This window comes from Hippichthys cyanospilos, chromosome 2 (assembly GCF_059441005.1).
Source record: "Hippichthys cyanospilos isolate Australia breed blue-spotted pipefish chromosome 2, RoL_Hcya_1.0, whole genome shotgun sequence".
In the NCBI taxonomy this organism is placed as follows: Eukaryota; Metazoa; Chordata; class Actinopteri; order Syngnathiformes; family Syngnathidae; genus Hippichthys; species Hippichthys cyanospilos.
Window position 1 is genome coordinate 14944962 of NC_142370.1, and position 21765 is coordinate 14966726.

General features: G+C 41.1%; 3 protein-coding genes across 5 annotated transcripts in view; 1 reads left to right on the forward strand and 2 right to left on the reverse strand.

Annotated features, from left to right (window-relative positions):
• Positions 1 to 202, reverse strand: part of mib2 (MIB E3 ubiquitin protein ligase 2) — a 49924-nt gene extending 49722 nt beyond the window's left edge. The window contains exon 1 of the mRNA XM_088409029.1: positions 66 to 202. The gene's annotated coding sequence lies outside the window, so the exon portion shown is untranslated. The remainder of the gene's footprint in view (positions 1 to 65) is intronic.
• Positions 203 to 1478: 1276 nt separating this feature from the next.
• Positions 1479 to 8221, reverse strand: ubiad1 (UbiA prenyltransferase domain containing 1). The gene is made up of 3 exons (XM_088409144.1): positions 8042 to 8221; positions 5982 to 6608; positions 1479 to 2240 (listed from the first exon to the last, which is right to left on the reverse strand). The coding sequence occupies exons 2-3, from the start codon at positions 6547 to 6549 to the stop codon at positions 1753 to 1755; spliced, it is 1056 nt and encodes a 351-aa protein (XP_088265270.1). The 5' UTR covers positions 6550 to 6608; positions 8042 to 8221; the 3' UTR covers positions 1479 to 1752.
• A 1873-nt stretch (positions 8222 to 10094) lies between these two features.
• mmp23ba (matrix metallopeptidase 23ba) lies at positions 10095 to 21021 on the forward strand. Of its 3 annotated transcripts, none has more exons than XM_088409039.1 (8): positions 10112 to 10698; positions 13714 to 13850; positions 15861 to 16000; positions 16797 to 16964; positions 17037 to 17201; positions 19259 to 19369; positions 20472 to 20598; positions 20691 to 21021. In XM_088409039.1, the coding sequence occupies exons 1-8, from the start codon at positions 10525 to 10527 to the stop codon at positions 20863 to 20865; spliced, it is 1197 nt and encodes a 398-aa protein (XP_088265165.1). In that variant the 5' UTR covers positions 10112 to 10524; the 3' UTR covers positions 20866 to 21021. The 3 variants fall into 3 exon arrangements, with proteins under 3 accessions (XP_088265164.1, XP_088265165.1, XP_088265166.1); XM_088409040.1 differs by having other exon boundaries at positions 10554 to 10698; positions 13718 to 13850; XM_088409038.1 differs by having other exon boundaries at positions 10095 to 10698; positions 16797 to 17201.
• The last annotated feature ends 744 nt before the right edge of the window (positions 21022 to 21765 follow it).

Genomic DNA, 21765 nt, shown 5'->3' on the forward strand with positions numbered 1-21765 from the left:
CTAACCCATGTTTGGCAACGTTTATTGGCGTGAAAAAACATTTCTTTTACAGTGCAGTTACTCACCGGATCTTTGGCAAGAATGTCTACTTTGTGGCAAGCAATAATCCCATGTTCCGGGCTCCGATCAACGCTGACATGGGTGCTTTTGAAGGAAATAAACGTGTACGAAACTGAGGGATTCAACCATGGCAACACGCCCATGTATGACGTCACGAGTTGCGTTGCGTTTGAGTGCTCCTGTTAACATGGAAACAGTTCTATTCGCGATACAGTATTACGTTGTTCTTATGTGCCTTTTTCAACCAGCCGCTCCTTGAACAAGTGGGGATTCGGCCGACTATAATCCAGCGCCTATTACAACTACCACTACTACTAGTACGATCTGATATAATAATAAATAATAATAATAATAATTATTATTATTTATTATATAATAATAATAATAATAATAATAATAATAATAATAATAATTATTATTATTATTATTATTATTATTATTATTATTATTATTATTATTATTATTATTATATTCTCATCACAATCATCATCTAATGGTTGTAGATTATTATAATGAATCTATCTGGTAGTAGCTGTAGAAGTAGTAACAGTACCAAATTTATTGTGTGTGTAAAAAAATGGTCTCATTTGCATTGCATTCATCAGGAAATCATGGAATGTCATTAGTCATTTGTCATATTAACCCCTTTGCGGTATTTTACCCAATTCTTTGACCTTTACATCAAAGACATGTCCTATCAAGTGGTAGCATTTAAAGAAGACATTAGGAGCCGAAATTTCACCGTGAAAACATGTCAGAATTCAACATGGCAGGACCACCACCACACTGCCAGGGAGAAATACAATTAATCCAAGTTCATTTTCTGTGATAATGTGGTCCAATAGCACGCCCTGTTGGTCACTTGCAGGTTTGTAACGTAACGAGACGTCTCCGTTTGTAACCGGCTAGAAAATATGGGGATACTCTAACCACTTTTATCGCCAAAGACAAATTATTTACCACAACAATGACTTCATTTACATTAATCGGTCAAAGCTTGATAACCCCAATGATTTAAGGGTTTTCGTGATTAAAAAAAAAAAAAACTTCCCGAAAAGTAGATTAATTCTGAAATCATCAATCATCTTGAACAATGAATGAATTATTTGGAAGACAAATGTGTTTGACATAACAGAATGTTATGTTCTGTTAGCACATGTTATGTTCTGTTAGCTTTATGCTGCGGATGATGCTTTATGTTTTGGAATGTCTTTCGCATCAATTTGGGGTTTCCAAACGTTTGAATGGTTCTGTAGGTACATTTGTCTTTGGAATGCTAGTTCTCTGGCGCATAGAGGAAAAATGTCTCCTGCTGATTTTTTTTTTTTTCAACATCTCAATGGAATGTGCTAATGATGCCAATGTGATCCAGCCGACAGTTCATTTATCTAACGTGAAGCAAAATAAAGACAAGGTACTGAAGCGTCAGCAACTTTTATTATTTATGTATTGCACTGTACAAACTAACAGTATGTTTGATGAAAGGAGTACCAAATGAAATATTTTACTTATGCTTTCAGGCATCTGCGTTAGAAGAAATATGGCAACTAGATATTGACAAACATCTGTGTTCAATGTCAGAGCAAACGCAAAACTCGCATAAATTAGACAAATAAATTAAAGCATGTGAATGACACATTAAGTAGTCTGTAGTTTTTTTGTGTTTGTTTTGAGAGACGTTTGAAAAATGAATCACAGTAAGGGCAGGCTGCCCCGGGGTGCCAGAATGATGCCAAAGACGTAAAAGAGTCCCATGAGCATGTTGAGCTTGGCTGTCTTCTGAGGGATTTTGGTGTAGCACCGGCTGCGGAACTGCTTCTCCAGGGGGAAGGCCATGGGCAGCGAGAGCAAGGGCAGTGCCATGCTGATGGTGTAGCGCGTGGCCAGGATGCAGAAGAGCACATATGGGACAAAAAGCAGTAGGTTGTAGAGCACGTAGGAGAGCGTAGGCCCGATGAGGATGGCCAGCGTGACGATGCCCGCCTGCTTGTCCGAGTCCATGTCTCGAGTGTTGTTGCTGTGGAGGATGGCCTCTGTGTTGAGGGCCAGCGGCATGGCGTAGACCAGCGGTAGGACCGACAGGTAGCCCACCTGCACGGCATGGGCAAACATGACGGCCAGTGGGCCGAAGGTGATGAGGATGACCACGTCTCCCAGGGCCACATATTTCAGTCCGATCCCTGAGGAATGAGGAAATAACAATGAGGCTGTGACAGATCATCAGGGGTGATGTGGGAAATGATCCAATTTCTCTTAGGGCTGGGCAATGAATTGAATTCCTTTGAAAAATGTGTCACTCAAAATTAAAGACTGCAAAATTGAGGTTTTACTTGAGTGGCAGAATGCTGCATGGGTGTTTTACAAGATGTCCTTAGTATGGATGGTCGAGGCCATTTTTTGTAAGACTTACACCAGTATGAGATCTGATTCCTTCAATAGTCACCAATATCACAGGTAATTAAAATAAAGATTTTTTTTCACCCAATTTTAAAGACAGACCCGTACATCCCAAACAAAGCAATTTTCTTTTGAGCTGCAAAAAATTGTCAATTGTCTTCAAATGTTTAGGTCCTTTTTGTAGAAGAGGCACAAGTGGGCAGACAATCAGCAGCCATCATTACTGTTACCTCGAAATAAGCCTGGTATTGGTTTTTGACAAATCCCTCGTGTGTACAATAATTACCACATAATTGTGGCATTCAAGCAAGTTATGCACAAGCTACAGATGTTAAGTTTGTTAAACAACAAAGCGTTGTCTGCACAGTTTGCACAGGATTCATTTTCAAATAAATTAACAATTTAGGGCTACATTTTTGTTGGGTTAATTGCTACAGCAACAAAAGATTAAAATTGTAATTATCTAGAACGACTGGGAGAAAAAACACTTTTTTTTTTTCTTAAACCTAATCGCCCAGCCCTAATTTCACTTAATTTGTCTCTATCTTTGCTCATAGTGCATGTGCCAGTAAAACACAGAACAAATAAATTTCAGTTTACTATTCAAAGAAAAAAAAATGTCACGACTGGTCATTTTGATTGTAAGAAACCACCACACTTGAGGATAATCAACTAATCAGATCAAATGTGATTGACAAAGTGTTGTGCAGTCATGGACATGCTTAGCACTCGTTGCATAAATAAATAAATAAATGCCCATTTCTCACTTGCTAACTTGCTAGCACATTATCTCAGAATGAAATGCAATCACATGGCTAGACAGTTAAATTTATCATCATCGGGGACTTTTAATTTAATGTACATATTCTGTTTGAGTAACACACTATTACAAATTAGTCATTCTACAACGTAGCAGCTATAGTTAATTTTGATTTGGATAAGGAATTAATGCAAGCGTAGTATTGCTAGCCCAGTTATTTTTTTTATGGATATGTATTCTTTGTGACTATCACACACTGTTGCCAATTCCATCATTTAAAAAAACAAAACAAACAAAAAAAACGCCATGTTTCACAATACAGTTTGTGCACAGAGAGGGGTGAGGCTTCGGTCCGAAACTGAGGTGGGGGATTAGTGACGTGAGGCTACAATCAAATATTGCTAGCGGTTGTATCACTAGAACCTCCCTCTTTAAGGGAAATTGGGGTTGAAAACCCCCATTTTCCCCAAATCTGTCAAGTATTCAGTACGCAGCTAACGAAAAGGTGTGAAGAAAAAGAGACACCGTGGCTATTTGCGAGGCAGCTGCCAATGAGGCATACAAAAGAGTCAAAAATTGTCAAGTGGTCCGGTCGTTATTGCTAGCACCTTTCATTGCAGCTAAGAAACAGCTCACATGAGCGGAATAGTTTGTTATTTTCTGTAAAACAAGACCAGAACCCTGTGGAAGGATCTCAAGTCAATCACACTGAATGTTATCAAAGGCCTAGTGCCTTCTTACAAAATGCAAAAGCAGTGATTTATTGATAAACCAGAGGACGTAACCATAGTCATGGGTTTTCATTCACAAATATTTGTCCTAGGCAGGTGTAACTTCCAGTCTTACTTCAAGTTTATATACCATTCCATTTTGAAGTCCCAAGAGCAACTTCGATTACCACCCGCAAAACAAATATATTATTCTGCTGGGCTGGAGGTATCGACTACGTTTGGAATTAAGTATTCTACCGAATATCACATATTAATATGATGAAAACGTTTTTGCGTTATTAAACAAAAAAAACGTGTGCATGCACTGTGCAGGATTGTTTTTACCCACTTGACATCACCATTCTTATATTCTACTGTAGTATCTATGACTTAAAGTATTTGTGCCTTTAAAAGGGAAGTCAAACCAAAAAGGTCAAGTAAAAAACATGGTACTGACAGGTGAGCCGTGATTAATTGTTACCTGAGCCCTGAGGAACTGTCATAGTCATCAAGTGACAGCGAGTGACAAAATGGCCAATCCCTGAGATATATTTAAAAAATAAAACAAAAGAAAAAACGGAATTTGCTATTTAATTCATGTCTCACAAATGCAATCGTGAATAAGAATGGCAATTTTAAGTTGGAGGAGGAGCAGAGTTCATTTCCATGGGTGTCTGTGAACCACAGCGTAAAAATGGCTGGCTGTTAAAAGATGACTTGTTAAGTTGTGGCCATGAAAAGGAAAGAGAATAAAAAAAAGGAGATCAAACCAGGACCTTTTCTTTGTTTTTTTTAAGCAAGTTAGTGCTTCCAAGGTAAAACACTGAAAGTGACAAATAAAGCAAAAACCAGAGCAGAACATTGTTTTAATGCCAGTGCTATTTTCTTTTTCTGTAAGCAAAGTGAACAATTATTCAAATAAAATCATGAATCTAATAGGGGTGGGAATCTTTGTTTTACAAATCATTTCAATTCCAATTTTCGATACAAAACAATTTTCAATTCAAAACTTTTTGATTCAGTTAATGCATTAAAATAATTGATTTAATGTACTCTGCCTCAATATATAGATGCGCAAAGAATCATTGTACTACATCAGTCTGCAGGGAGACAAAAGTGTCTTTTTTTTTTTAAACATTTAAGTTTTGTTTTGTAAGGAACGTGCCCTTCCCTGCACCTGCTACTATGTGAACCTAGCGATAAATGGTATCACTTTTTTAGAATAAAATGAAACACAAATTTTAAAAGATAGAACAAGATACTTTGTCTATTCATACAAAAATCAAAATACGTGATAAACTGTTTCCCAAAGGAAAAATACTCATATTTTTCAGTGCATTTATGACAAGATATGAAAATAAACTTTTTCAAGTGAGGAGCTCAACAGAGTATGAGCAAAGCATGCCACGTATGCCAGTTTGTTCATCTGGGCACTCTGGCTTCCTCTCACACTCCCAAAAACATGCATGGAAAGTGCATTGGACAAACTTGAGTTGTCCTTAGGTGTGATTGGGTGCGTGAGTGTTTTTTTTTTTTTTGTCTCAGTGTGCAATCAGTTCCGGGTGTCCCCGACCTACTGCGCGAAGACAGCCGAGATAGGCACCGGGAACGTACACAATCAGCAGATCCGTCACATTTACGTTCGCTGCCGTGTGGCTTTCATGTTGTCACGAGTTTGCAGAACGTTTGCAGAATGTCCTCCATTGTTTGTTTTTGCGCATCCTGCCGAGCTCAGGCTTGCTTGACTATATTACATTGATTTAAATCCTAATAAATGAGTATGCCAATTCTTATGAGAACCCATTCTGGCACACTCCATGGTGAAAAAACATTATGAAATATTTTAAGTCAATATCGCCGAGCCATTTTTGCCGTTATATCTCACCTGCTGATATAAAAAAACAAACAAATGTTATCAGTCTACAGCAAAAATAAAGGACCTGCCTTATGTGTTCCGATACATATTTTGGTGTTGGGTGGCAATAAATGAGCATTGCAGCTTCAGGTAGGAATTAAAAAACATGCAGGGAGGGATGGTTGAGGGATGTACTTACCTCCAGTGTACAAAAAAGAGCTGGAGAGTCCCCCAAAGTAAATCAGGGCGAGGTGTTCCAGTCTGAGTGTGGACAGGAAGAAGAGCAATGTGGCACACAAGCACCCCAAAGAGTACAGCAAGGCTCCAAACATGACCACGTCCTGCGGCGCCAGGATCTCGTCCACCAGAGTCCTATCGTCGCTCTTCTTGTGGTCGATGCCCTTGGAGAAGTCGTAGTAGGTGTTGACCAGGTTGCCGGCGCCGTGCACGACCAGGACGGCCACTGCGCACACCATCAGGACCACCAAGTCCACTGATCCCTCCAACTTGTATGCCAGCGCGCTGCCGAGGGCCACCGGCGTGAGCGAGGCGCTGAAGCTCCACGGCCTAAGCGCCAGCACATAGGCGGCGCACGTGTGCTTGACGTCGGAGGCCACGCGGGCCATTCTAGACACGTGGTTGGCACCGGGAGTGTGGCCGGCTGGCACCGAGCCGGCGGTCGCCGTGTGCCACAGTTGCTCACTGTGGCCGTTTGATCCGGCCAGTACAAATGTTTCTGTCATGCTGTATTTGTGCTCTTTAGCCATTTCCTCAGGCAGCTATTTATAGAAGCGGTGGTGACGCCTGATGTCAAAGTCAGGTGCTCCTGGAGAACAACAAACACAACTGTGACACAGTGGTCATTTTACCTCTGAAAACCGTTGGGTCCCTGGGATTCGCAATACTAAAATATCTAACTGAAAAAGCTATCAAACAATTGGATATTTGGATTTTTATTTTTGCTTGGTGAAAGGCAAGTGTCAACAATGTTTTTTTGTAAATCAACATTTTTTTTTTTTTTTTTACTTCAAAGTTCTCTCAATACCATGATGACTATAGATGTCAAGTATGCATTTTTACTGGGGACTCGGTAAGTGAATAACTTCATGTTTATATAAGAACTTTGATTCTTCGAGTTTCATTTCCATAATTTAGCCTTGGTCTTTTATTTATTTATGTATTTATTTATTTTCGGAACATAAAAAATAAGGGTCTTGCCATTGCTAAGGGCGGCAAGGTAGTGCAGTGGTTATCACATCCGCCTCACAGTTCAGGGACCAGAGTTCAAATCCACCTCACTCTGGCCTTCCTGTGTGGTGTTAGAATGTTCTCCCCGAGTCCGCGTGAGTTCCCTCCCGGCACTCCAGCTTCCTCGCACACTTCAAAAACATGCATGGCAGGTGTAGGACATAGTTGCCCTTAGGTGTGGTTTGGTGCTGGAATGGTTGTTTGTCGATGTGTGCCCTGCAATTGGCTGGCAACCAGTTCAGGGTGTCCCCCGCCTACTGCCAAAAATCAGCTGGGATAGGCGCCTGCAAACCTGGTGAGGACAAGCGGCTCTAGATAGTGAACGGATCGACTTTGCTGGCCGTTAAATTGTGTTGTAATAATGTGTGACGATGTGTGTGACAAATGAAATATAATAGTAATGAGCACATCAAATAAAAACTTTGTCGACTGACCAAAGCACACTTTTTGTAACTGTATGAATACAGATACATAATAAACAGTTGAGGTTATGTTAATACAGTTAACGCTAAAAAGTGTAGACATTGGCTATTTCCTTGACATACAATAAATCCCTTGTGCAACTTCAGCGTCAAAAACACACATTGTTTACCAACGCCCAAAAATGTGATCCTTTTTGACATTTTTTACAAGCATAACACTGCATGACAAAGGAAGGGACAAAGTAACGTTTTACTCATATTAGAGTTTGTGTTGGTTGAGCAATGCTATATTTAAAATACGCTTTTAAAATGAGCATTGGATTCAGACTGGACAAAATTCTGATTGCACATCAGAAGTCACACGCTATATTTTACTACAGTTGATCAGAATCTCACACTACTCCGCTGAACACCAAAACAAGTAGCACAAGACTACATTGAGGTAAGATTCACTCCATGCCTAGTTTAAAGGCCAACTACTGAGATTATAGGATTAAAGCTAACTGGCTAGCCGCGAAAAGAAGCTAATGTTCTGTTTGTCGGGAAATATCAGCGTGAGGAAATGTCACACGGCGGACGTTCTCCTTACGTGTTATGGCCTCCAATGAAGAAGCGAAGAGCCCATTGCATGACAGAAACCATCTTTGGCCAAACTCGGAGCCGAGAAGGGCAAAACGCGACTTCAAATATTACGTGTCAACTTGGAGGGGACTCGTCTGGGTGGCCATTCACCCCTGATGTGTCTGGCCGGCACCGTTTCCTGCGTGGCTTGTCCCAACGTTTAAAGGGCTCGACATGACCAGGCGCAAAACCTTTCGTTCCGGTCAAACGTATAAAATAAAATACGTATGGTAACTGCGTATTCACATCAGATCATTTTCGGATGTGCTGTTTCCACGAATCCGCTGATGTTTTCAAATACTGTATGCATGAAATATATATTTATTCTTCAGTTAGAAAAAAAATATGTTCTATTTCAAATAGATGGACAAACTGGAAGCGCAATTCTTTGCGTTGGAGCACTGTTTATTTTTGCACACTCACTTTTCAGCAGATTTTGAGTCAGCAGGGATTTTGTTGTGATCACTGAGTGTTGCATGTGCAAATCAGAAAGGAATGTCAAAAAAAATCACGTCCAATGCAGGGGATCCGTTCGCACTTGAAACAGAACAAAACCATTTTTTTATTTTTATTTTTCTTTATCAATATGTCCACCTTACAGTAAAAATAATTTGTCATTAGCTATTTAGAACAAATTGTACCCCCCCTCCCCAAAAAAACCTGATAAACAGCAGTAGGTTATAGTGAACAAATTGTAGAAAACAGATTGCTTCATGAACAAATGAAAACAAATGTAGCTATGTAGCTATACATGACCTGATAATGGCCATAATGGTCAACATGCAAACTGCCAACAAGTCAACTCTACACCCGCATTTGCTGACTCCCACATCACACAAAAGGCCAGAATTCATTTTTCAAAGCCACACACCCAGTCAGTAACAGACACTGAAGTATAGAATGTGAAGACGCAAACACTAAGTAGTGAAATAGTAATTGCACCTGACTCCTGTGCATATTTTGTTTTAGTGTTATGCATAACACTTTAGAATATTACAATAAATATACAAGTCTCAACATCACAGATTTTCATCTAACACAGGGACTATGTTTCACCCCCCCCCCCCCCCCCCCCCCGCCCAATAAAAACATTATTAATGCATATATTGTAGTGCTTTAATGTGGACTTTTCCATTTCACCACTTGAACATGGACCATAACATGAACATTCCAAAAATAGGGAATGAATATAATTAATACTAAAACCTTTGTTCTCACTGTAGTGTCCTTGTGTGACCCCTTCCCTCACTCTTCATAACTTTACATAATTAAAAACATATATATATATATATATATATATATATATATATATATATATATATATATATATATATATATATATATATATATATATATATATATATATATATATATATATATATATATATATATATATATATATATATATACTTTAAGCTTCGTAGAACAATTAACAATTGCCTAAGTCGTTTTTTAAATATTTGAGAAAGCAAGAAGGAAACTTTAAACTTATGTATAAAAAAAGTTTGTTTTTTTTTGTTTGCCTCATTCAGCACTACCATGACCTAGACCGACATCAACCAAAAGCAATTTTTTTAGCTACCGCATTGGTATTTTTATGTACTGTATTATTATTATGATAAGTTAAAATCTTTTGAAACCTTGATTTATGCATGAATTGACACAGCATTTCATCATTATTTTTTTCTGAGGTCACGTGGCATTCGCATGTTGACCCGTGATTGGTGTGCTGAGCAACCTGAGTCCTGAGCAACAGTAATGCCATTTTCATTCAACAGCAAATGGCAAAGTGGCCACCCCCTGAGATAGATAAAAACAAAAAAACAAAAAAAGGTAGATCTTGCTGCATGAATCACTTTTCACAAATACAATAATAATCTGATTATCATGTTTACACTAGGGCTACCAAGAAAATCTTACCGTCAAGAACATTTTTAACTTGACTTCCCCTTTAATGGTTGTGTGGTGTGATATTTTTAGGGGATGGTAAATTGAGTTGAAGCAGTAGACCTACTGATACTTTTTTCCCATTTGCTTTGTTAGTTTCTTATAACAGAGCGATTGGTTTCGCCATCTCTGGTGAATAGCAGCAGTTGCGTCAAAGAAAGAAAGAAAAAAGAAGAAGAAGAAAACGTTCAGCCAAGTTTGAAGTTTTGGGCCACGTGCTCGTGCTGCAGCCAGGCAGCCAGACTCGAGAAGTGCGCTGTGGCTCCAGGATGGACAGCGAGCGTTTGGTTCCAATTAGAGCGTCTCGACGCTGACCTGCTGCCCCGTGTGCAGTAATGTGAAACCAAGACTGTGGCGCGACGCGACGAGCAGGGCAGGCGAGCCGAGCTGCACAGCGCGCACTTACATACAAGTCTCTTCCCACTCGGGACCTGCAGAAGCTGCAGAAGCTGCAGAGGCGCACGGCGAAGCGAGCGCAATGGCCGAGGAGTAGCCAGCCGCTCGATGGACCGCTTTTCGACGCCGCTCTCCCTGACCTACCACCGCGCCGCCGCGGCGGCCATGGGGGGTAGCTGTCCGAGGAGGTGGGGGTTGGCGACTCTGCTGGCGGCAGCGCTGCTCAGCCTCCTGCTCGGAGGGATGCCCCGGGGCGCCGCGTTCCCCCCGTGGAGGACCGAGGTATGCTGGGGGAACACACTTGCGCTTCGGGCTCCTCTGCTGTCATGTCATTGTCCTATTTATGTGGTGCAATACGACGATTGCTGCTTATTACTGGCTGACCTTCACTCAAGATTACGAACCCAAGGCAGGACCGTGTATTGTTGCCCCCAAATTGTGCTATTAATTTTACTTCCTTTTGTATGGAAGGCCATTTGACCTTAAGGTCAATCAACTACTAGGACGCTATTTATCCTCAAAGGTAACACAATATAGCACATACTGTAAGTACAATGTCCGCGTCATTCTGTACTAATCTGGATATTAAAAAGGCTCAAACAAAAAGCATCCTCATACTCTACTTCCAACTTCATGTCCACGTCTTACGCTGTTCTCTCAAGACAATTTAGTGCACTATAGCATCACGGCTGTCGAATTATTTTCCCCCTTGAGAGTCAGTTTTGGCACTTAAAAATAAATGTTAGGAAACTACTCTGTTGTACTACTAAGCATGTGCAACTCCTCTAAAGTCCAGCTGAAATGCCCACAAATACCTTCGTTTTGCCTCACTAGTATCATGTACTTGACTGTGTTAATTACGTCATACAGCGGTACAAGGCAGTAGAGAGCAAGATTTTATTTAGTAAGACAGGTGTTGACCAATTATTCAACTTTCTTGTTATCCAGCTTGAAGTCCATGTACTAGTATATTGTTTTCATGTTTAGTAATACAAATCATTTTTTTACTAGTCAAACAACAATTTTTTGGTTGCAAAATAGTACTCGTTCACAAATGTGTGCTACTATTATTTGTAGTTCCTCAATTCTACTACAATCTCGTGCTTCTATAGCAGTACAGGGGTTACACAAGGACACTACCGTGAAAACGCAGTCTCCAAGGTGACAGAACTATGATTGCTTAGCCGACGTCACATCATACACAATTTTCTATTTTTAAATTGTGCACACTCATGTTTGTCCATCATGCCAGCCTATATGGAGCAATTGAGCAATTGTTAGCTAGTGGTTAATTTATGCTAGATGCAGCTATAATGGAACTCAAGCCAATAGTAAACGCCTCTCCTCATAACTAACAGTGGTTGAAAAAATATCAAACCTATTTCTGACAAATTAACGATTAGAAAATACCGATTTTTTTTTTCAAACATAGGAAGTAAATGTAACATCAGGTCTGCAAAATAAGTATGGAAGTTAAGTACAGATCCACGAAAAATCCGCTCATGTATACAGCAACAAAGTATTTGGGCTACCAATGTGTAATATGCATGAACTTTAAATTTCAAATTTAGTACTAGTTTATTCTTGTTATGGTATTAGTACTGACAATCAAAGTTTATTTTAAATGGCAAATGTAAATGGCAACCTGCAGCTTGATATTCATGCTCACTAATGACACGTGTGCATTTAATTTTCCACTGGGTCGCATTTGAGAGCACTCCTCAACTGCTACAATCACCAATCTGATTTGTCATGAGCCAAAATGGCACATCAACTTCAAAGACAGATTATTGGCATTCAAATCATTGTCTCTGTCTGCCTATGACAATCATGAGAAACAGCTTTATTTAATTTTCTTGGCTACAGGCTCCCATTATGTGTCCATCATGGGCGCTCCTTCAGGGTTACATAACATCCTGAGATAAGCATCTGCACGGGAGGGTCAGCCAGACAAATGAGATTAGTTCCTAATGAGTCTTTTCATTTCCTTCTAAATATTAAAAAAAAAACAAAAAAAAAAAACATCAGGGGAAGGACTTAGAAGCTGATTGCTTTTAAATATTCTCAACGAGTGTTTGTGTAAAATGTTTACCCTTGGAGTTTGCTGTGTTTAGTCTACAGTGCCTCATAGTTTATGGCACATCTTTACTTGTTAGCACGTGTAATTCGAAATGAGCAACACGTGTCAGAAATCTGTGTGCGCATGAAACATGGCAGAGGAATTCATTCAGAATTATTCTTGAGCTTGTGAGTCCCATACATCAACTGAAATCAGGGAATAAATCCGCTTGCACAGCATAATAGAACAGTGAAAATATAGTGAGGGCTTGTATGGCCACTTGTTTCACTTTTTGAGAGGAAATGAAGGAGGCGTTGCTTCTATTTATCTTGATTGGGAGAGGCAGAAACAGGAAGCTTAAAGTTGGGAGCAAAATGCAACAGTGAATGGAGGCTCTTTCGAACAATGCTGAAGGAAAGGTGACATGTTCTTTTTTTAGGATAACTCTTATAAATATGACATGACACCTAAAAATTATGATGTTAGTATAATATGTGTCCTTTGTAGTGGACATGTGTTTTTGACTCCGTGGAGCTACCCAGCAAGTGCGCAAGGTAGAGGACATCCTGGCCTTTCCAATGGTGCCTCGTGTGTTTGAGTAGGATATATGTGGCAACTACAATCGTCAGGCTGGTTATTAGAAGGATGTCTTGACTAAAACGTTAAAGTGAGGAGGCCTGATCCCTGAAACTCTGGCCCTGGTTCAACCTCATAGTGTTGAAAAGTTAGCCCATCTCCATAAAAGTGCACACTGATGTGAAATACAGCTGCCAAGATAATAAAAAAAAGTCAAATCAAAAAAAGTCAAATCACAGGATATTTACAAGAGTACAGAACGGGAAAGGCACCCAGCAATAGGCTGTGAGAGCTTAAGAAAAAGTCTCTAAGGCAGGTGTTATTACCTGGAAGCACCGTCGTACTTCTTGTTTTGAAAGGACTTGGCTGCTGACCTCTTCATTTTCCGTGTGGTGGAATTCCAACGCATGAAAATATAGTAAAGTGTCTCACTTGCAAGGCAATGAAATAGTAGCAGCCCCACACAGTTGTTACCGTTATATGACAAATGGAATTTATGCTTGTATGCCTTCTGACGCTTGTATTCTGCCAAAAAACAGTCATCCGTCGCTCTTAATTTCCTCACAAGCTTCCTCAAACCTTCTTCGGGCCGCCGCCAAACTCCTGAATTCTCTTTGAGGGGCTGTGTGAGGAGATGAATCAAAGGTTTTTCTTTGTCCAAGGAAGAAGCTTACACCACTGTGTTGCTCATCGGAATGCGCAAAGAGGCCCACTCGCAAGTGCTGCACCTCTCCAGGAACAAGCGCTACACTCTCACCCCGGAGAAGCTCAAATGGGACAAGTTCAAGCTCACATACAAGTATTCTTCCTTTTCCAAATTTGCTACAAACTACAGTTGTACATGACCTCAAATTCTACATTTGTTTGCTTGTTTGTTTTTAAAAGCACATTTTTACCATTAGAAATAATGCTTTTCAGATCATCTCCTCAGGGTTCAAACTGGTCATTGAGAAATCTTTATGGTACAGGAAGTGTTCTGAACTAGAGAAGCCAATCGCTGTTTAAATAAATACAGTGGTTGGTGTGGGGATGAGTACAATGCATCCGGGGTGCGTGCTCGTCATTCAAAATGTTGATTTCAAAGCATCTTTCCGCATTGAAATCAGCGAAAACACTTGTAGTAGTTAATGTAGAGAAATAGCACCTTACAGTAGATGTACTTTATAAAAAGTACGGTAATAGAGTAATTCGAGTAATTAACCCTGTTTTTGCATCTTCAATTTACTTGGCCATTGGAGGGAAGCATAATGCACACATACAGTAGGCACCTAGTAAACCCTCGTTCCAAAAAACACAAAAAAACTATATCTCCTATCATACCCCTCTCCTCTGGACGTGGTTTTCTGTTATCCGTTTGACTCGTTAATAACTAGATCTGCACCAAATTTTTGTTCACTCAAAATATTTGGCCAAAAATGGCAAAAAAAGATAATTAACCCAAAACAACACGTCCAGGAAAGGAAACTAAAGACGCAAAACATAGCAAGCCTCTGTCTGAATTCCACACGTTAGAGAAGGTGACGGGCATCGTTAGTTGGGCAACTTGGAGCATTTTAGCAGGTTGAGAAAAAAAAGCACGGTGGACTTTCTTTTCTGGGATTATGGGCAAGCCGAAAAAAAAGCTACCAACATCACGCTACACATGAACAGCGTGTTGTGAAGGCCAACTCAAAAAGGAACACATGAATACCTGACGGTGCAAAACACACACAGAGCTACCAACATTAATCCACTGCCGTTAAAAAAAAATGCTAAGAAAGCGCTAATCAATTACGCTGTCATTGCGTGGTAAGCACAAGTCTCCAGTGTTAGCGTTACTGGCTAGCTATGTACGCAGTGCACACGGTGCATTCAAACGCAGTCGACCATTTGAAATTCAGACGGAAAAAAGTTGTTAAATGCATTTAACTTGAATGGCTGTAAATGTCTAGACCATGTTTCTAATCTTGAAAAGTTGGCATGTATAAAAAGAAATGACTGATGTTTTACTTAATTACAATAAATGGTCAATCAAATAAGGGGTCCTCTATCTTTGATTCTAGTGGTTGGCATGTCAATGAATCAAAATAAACAATACATCTGTCTTTTTCGTATATTATTATTATCAGGTTTACCAAAAAGAATTGCACATTAAACGAGTATCCTTTCAAATAGATGATAAAACATTAAATAAGAATATTCAGCGCCATAGTATGCAGTTTTATTTCATTTACAGTCATTTACAGATCTGTGCAGGAAACGGCTTGTGACGTTCCAATCTGTTGTCAAAATCGATTGGCTTTTTGGTGCTTTGGTTTTCGGCCAAGTTTTTCTCATTTTCGGTTTTCGGTTTCGGCCACAGTGTTCGTTTGGGTGCGTCCCTGCTTATAACTCCACTCGAAGGGTGCTATTTGTTGGCCTGTCTTTTCTTAGCATTGTTCATTAGCACTTTTCTAAGTAAATCAAATGATAGAAAGCACAGCAGTTCTTTAGTTGTCAAAGAGTTCAACCTCTGAGGTTTTGTGCTCTGTTCAAGTTGTATTTTACCTGAACAACTTAGCCTGGAAGCGGCACTAATTTGACCTTCCCCTTTTGTGGCCAGTTTGCTTGTTTGTTTGTTGTCTGTGTTGGCATAGATTTTCTCTGGTAAACTTCAGGGGCGTGTGACCTTGATCTTGTACCTGCATACAAGACGCATGCATTACTCACTCAGAAATGAAGAGACTTCAAAATAGTGCTGACAAAAGTGGTTAAATGGACGTCTGTAGAAAAATGACGCGAGGAAATTTGAATTGTTTTGTTTTCCTGTGCGTCACTTGTTTTAAATCAGGTTGCTGTCCTACCCTACAAATCTGATAAACGCCACGGACACGCGACGAGGCATCGCCAAGGCTTTCACTATGTGGAGCGACGTTTCGCCCTTCAGCTTCCGAGAAGTGCCGGCGGACCAGGAGGCCGACATTAAGATCGGTGGGTAGATCTTACGTGGCATTTCGTGGCATTGTGCCTCAAACCTCCAAACTCCTTAAATCGTAAAACCACGGCTGTAGCGTCAAGGCGAGTCGTCATTTCGAAATGAAAAACGTAGTCGTAACGGCTTCCGTGCGCGTCAGCCCATGTTGAAGCTTTCCAAGTCGAGCCTGATCTGTCTCCTAATCCCTTTGGCTCAGTCAGAAAGATCACTTAGCTATGCACTTGCTGGAGCAACTCTGAAATAAGAGTGGCGCAAGCGGGGGCGGTCCCTGCGCGGTACCTGTGGGAAGTAGCAGAGCGCAAACATTTTTGTTTCTATTACCTAAGTAGATTATTGAGCCATCTTTACTTGGGTAGCGTTATTTCGATAGCATAAAACTCGAGCGCTTGCTAGCTCTTCAACCGCTGACACCGAAAAATGTCTCTTTTTCTCAATACGAGCATGATAAAAGAAGGGGATATTTTGTGTTTTTGCTAAGCTACCGTAAGTTACGTCCGTACAAGTCGTTTTCCTACGTCAGGAAATTTCGCTGCGTTACGATGAAACTAAAGTTAAGCTTTTTGACCACAATTTCCAAAAGATGTTTTTGTGCAGTCATAACGACGTTCAAAATCACTAAAAGTGATAAATAATATCTGGCATTACAATTTTGGTCCTCAAAAGGTGGAATTCGAATCGGGGTGTGCAAAACTTTAATATCGGCGGCATCTGCATTTTTTTGTAAAGGGAGAATACTTTTGCTACCACTGCCGCTGGTCCGAGAAATACAATGCATGTCTGTGTTTTTGACAGGCTTCTACCCCGTCAACCACACGGACTGTCTGCAGTCCTACTTGCACCACTGTTTCGACGGCATCACGGGAGAACTGGCTCATGCCTTCTTCCCGCCGACGGGCGAGATCCACTTCGACGATCACGAATACTGGATTCTGGGGAACATGCGGTTCAGCTGGAAGAAAGGCAATGCCGTCCACGCGCTCATCCGGGGGTACGCGGTGCATACATGTTCATGGGCCGCGCGCTTTGTCGTAGGGGTTTGGCTCACGGACCTGGTCCACGTAGCGACACATGAGATAGGCCACGTGCTGGGACTCATGCACTCCAGGGACCCCAAAGCAATCATGCATTTAAATGCAACGCTGACCGGCCGCAAACTCATCACGCAGGACGAGGTGTGGGGCTTGCACCGTCTCTACGGTACGGGCCTAATCCTTCCTCCCCGGGTTCCATCCGTACACCACAACTGTAGAAATTGTGTCTCAATAATACCGTTTGGACACTGTATCCAAATGTGGCTAAGGTGTTCCACAAAATGTGTATACAAAGGACAAAAATGGAGGTCATGCAAGACTTTGTCTTCTTTCACGTGGCACTTTATTATGAGTGGAAGACACATTGTCTTTTACCCCAACCGACAAAAGTCCTACCAAAAGCAAAACACATGGCGGGTGGTGACAATCGGGCCAATTGCTGTTTTGTTTATGACGACGACTGACAAGCTTGCCGGGATGCAGCATTAGAACAGAAGCCGACTTTCAAATGTGCAGGTCGGACACAAGGTCGGACACTAAAGGCAGCACGGATCGCTTCCTTAAGTCTTAATGCTGCTCAGACTAGCTAACGAAGGTCTCAGCCGCACTTTGACACATATGCCATTGTGGACCCTCCCAATAATATGAGGTTTTTTTTTGTTTTTTTTTTAACTATTCAATTTATCGTACAGAGACATAAAGAATCGGGCCTGCTATTTATATACACACTGCATTGTGCTGCATTGTGCTCTCTGTTTCGGTCGCTCTTTCTTCCGGACACAAACAAACGAATAAGCCACCGCAGGCATCGCGGTTAAATCAAAGGGCAAGTCAAGCAAACAATTGTATTTACAATAATATGTCCCATGCAGCTTCACTCGTCTAGACACGGTATTCTGATTTATATTGAATTTGGGGACTAGGAATTAAGCAGCAAAATTCATCCGTTTTTACCCAAGTGCGGGACGGGCATTTTGGTTTTTGTTGTTGCCGGAAAATGACGTCACCATCGCTCAAGACTCATTTCACGGCATTGCTAGCAAAAGTCACATTGAACAAACATAGTAAACAGATGAGCCATGATTGGTTGTTTCCTGAGCCTTGCGCAACTTGTAAAGTCATTTCAGATGACAGCCAGGGACAAAATGTGTGAATTTTGCTGCTTAATTCATGTTGACCAAATACAACATTAATCAGAGTGCTCGACCAATGGGGCCACACAGCACATATTAACTAAGAGAGAACATTAGAGAGTAGCGGGTGGTGAATGCTGAATGCAGGGAATACACCTTTTGATTGGACTTTGTTATGTAATGTCAAGTTTACGGTAGTTAGCTTTGCTCTGTTTTACTACAGCCAACTTGCTTTCTCATCCGCACCTTAGGCTTTTTATTTACTTAAAAATCGTATGGGTGTGCTGTCATTAAGAAAAAAAAGGTTTCTTTTTTCTTTTTTTTTTTCTCCCCTGATCTACCAGTGCAAGCCACGGGTCTGATTTTGGAGAACTACAGAATTAACAACACAATAAAGTCATTTGATGACATGTTAAAAAAATAAAACATGTATTAATATAATGATAAAGTCTTTGTTTGGGAGGAGACAGATTTTTTTTAAAAGACCTTTTTCTCAAATAAGAGGAATACATTATGTATTTTCACATTTTTTCTTGTTTTTTTTCCTCATTAAATTGCGATTCCAAAATACTGTGATTTTCTTGGAAAATTCAACTTCATTCTGTTTTTTAAATTTCCTGTTGTTTTTGGAGAGATTCTCTCTTGGAAAATTCGACTTAATTCTCCATTTTTGAAATTCTCTGTTGTTTTTGAAGAGACTCTTGGAAACATTCAACTTGAGTCTCAAACGATGACAACTTTTATATTCCTTCTCAAAACATGAATTTGATGCACTTTTCTCCCTTAAAAACAGGCCGTTTTTTTTTAAATTGATGTTGGTAATGATGGTCACGCATGGTAGTTCTTTTTAATTGGCGTTGGGATTATGAAAGCGCCTTTGGCGAACCGCCTCCCCTGGAGCCAGAAAGTTTCCTAAGCCCTGCTTGTGTCAGGAAAGGACTGAAGGGGTTCAAGACCTGATGAAGCCGCTATATCTTGAGAATCGAGAAATGACTTTGTCCATGTACGGGAATTTTGGCATGCCACGATCCACTTGGCACGCGTGGAGTAGAATGTATTTACTCAGTGATCCACATGGTGTCTCCTCCAGGATGTTTGGATCGCTTCTTCATCTGTCCGGCGTGGGCTCGTAAAGGCTATTGTGAAAGCAAGCGCAAGCTGATGCAGAAGCACTGCCCCTCCAGCTGCGATTTCTGTTACGGTAAGATAGCAGATGTCCAAGTGCAGAAGAGGAAACATTTTCTCTGTTGAGCGCTTTGAGGAGCTGCTGTGATCCCGTTGCCAATGCGGCAATGTGAGTCAACAGGTCCAAACCAATAAAACAGCGTCCTGCGTTCACGGTCCGTACCAACGAGAACAGGAAGAGCTTGAATCAGCTCCTTGTGTACATTTGCATGACATTTCCGTCATGTCGGCGAGCCCCTCTCGCACGACACAAAATGGCTCCTCCGGTGTTGTTGTTGCTTTCCGAGCTTTCGGCCAGCAACAAGGGACAGCGCGAGGAGGCAAGAGGATACGATTCCTTGGCTCGCTCTAATCCGTTCCTCATTGTTGATTGGGAGACGTCGTACGGCTGTGGAAAATTCCTCAGCTCCTCCAAACCGCTGGAATTTCAGACTGTGGCTCCGGGGTTTGGAGACACACCAGGTCAATTTGGATTTCGGCTTCATTAGAGACAGCGACTGTTCTCTGAGCGGATTTTCACGTGATAACGAGCTTGGCCACAACTCGGAGCGGAGTTTCCAGAGAGAAATAAATGTTTGTTGAGATAGGGCTAGGGGTAGGGCTGTGCATCTCTCAAAGACAATTTGATACGTACCTTGATACATGGCGAGCAATACGATCCAAGAGCAGTTTTCGGAAAAGGAATCCTCGTATTTTGTTCAATTCAGTTACACGCACATACATACCTATACCGTATTATTGATGATCTTTTTTTTTGTAAAGCGTTTTAACTCAGAAGGAGTTCAAGTTTGACCGTATGCATAAATGCGAAGCACCCAGCTGCTACTGCCGATGCTAATGGTGAGCCATAGCAAAGCTCGTTTCCAAACTAAACTTGAGAAAACCCCGCGTGAGAGATTGCGGTGGAAAGGATGGTTTTATTTTTTACTTTATCTTGTAATATTTAGTGATTGAAAAAAATAGCACAATTCCTCCGGCTAGTCAAAACCCATATATATATATATACACACACATACTGTATATATAATTGTACACACACACACACACACACACGTGTGCCAAGCGACGACAACATTCGATTGCAATCAACACAATGCATAATTTCTCCCCGCCATCAGAATTCCCTTTTCCAACCGTGGCTCCCACCCCGACACCTCAGAGGACCAAACACAAACTCGTGGTCGAGGGAAAAAAGCTGACGTTCCGCTGCGGGAAGAAAATAGCGTCGAAGAAAGGCAAAGTATTGTGAGTAGGATCTCTATCTTGCTCTCCTAGTCAGTCATGCACTTGCTGTGTTGTGCTTCCTCACTGAGCTCCATCTTACTACCGACCTCCAGCTGGTACAAGGATGGTGAGCTTCTGGAGTTCTCACACCCAAATTACATCACTTTGAAGGACGACCACATCACCATAGTGGCCAATGCCATCAATGAGGGCACATACACCTGCATTGTGAAAAAGAAAGACAAAGTTCTCACCAACTACTCCTGGAGAGTGCGTGTGCGATTCTGAAGGCCTTGCTGGCTTTGAACTGAATACACGCTCACATTTTGTTCACTCGGGCACATATTTCTTTCTTTTGTACTTTCTGTTCTACATACCGTTGACAGTCATTGTGCAAATGGCAGTTCATGATGTGAGCAATATAAAAACATTCTATGACCTGAAGCATTTTTGTGAACTCGAAATCCCATGGGGCTTATTGCTAACGCTTAATTTACAGACGGGTTAACACCAAAACTCTCAAAAGGTTTATTTTAATAAGGGATCTGAAACAGCTCATGTTTGGGCTCTCGTTACATTGAGGCTGGTCAACATATCAAAATAGGACCATAACAATCAGAGATAGAAAATAAACTCATCCCTGTGATTTACTGTAATTCAAAGTGCTATGAACCGCAACGGGGGGATAAAGATAACAATGAGACCGACAGCCCATACCGACCAACAAAATAAAAACCAATAGGTCTCGCGAGGCGTTTTTTGTTTTTTCCTGAGGTTAGAAAAGATGAGTCGTACAGCTGTGCACTCCAAAAAAGCGCTTTTAAAGCTAGAACAAGAAGTGTTTTCTCTGGCCTTTGGATGTACAGTATTTTGGACCTGCAAGCACATGTGGAACACCTCACACGCCTCACTTGGTTTCCTCTGATGGTATCGTGCCAAGCGCCGTCAGTCACATGATCCGCACGCTGCTGCTCTTCATTGCACCGGGTGGAACACCGAACAGAAGAAATCCTCTGGAGGGGAACCCATCAAGCCCAATAACTGAGTTTTTCATTTGTCTGTTTTGTTAAAGTTTCACAACGTTTTGGGACTGAGCAGACATGTGCTGCCTAGTTTTTTTTTGTTTGTTTTTTTGGCGCGAATGCAAGAGTTGACGGAATTCAACTCTAGTTCTGAAGAGTCATTTAA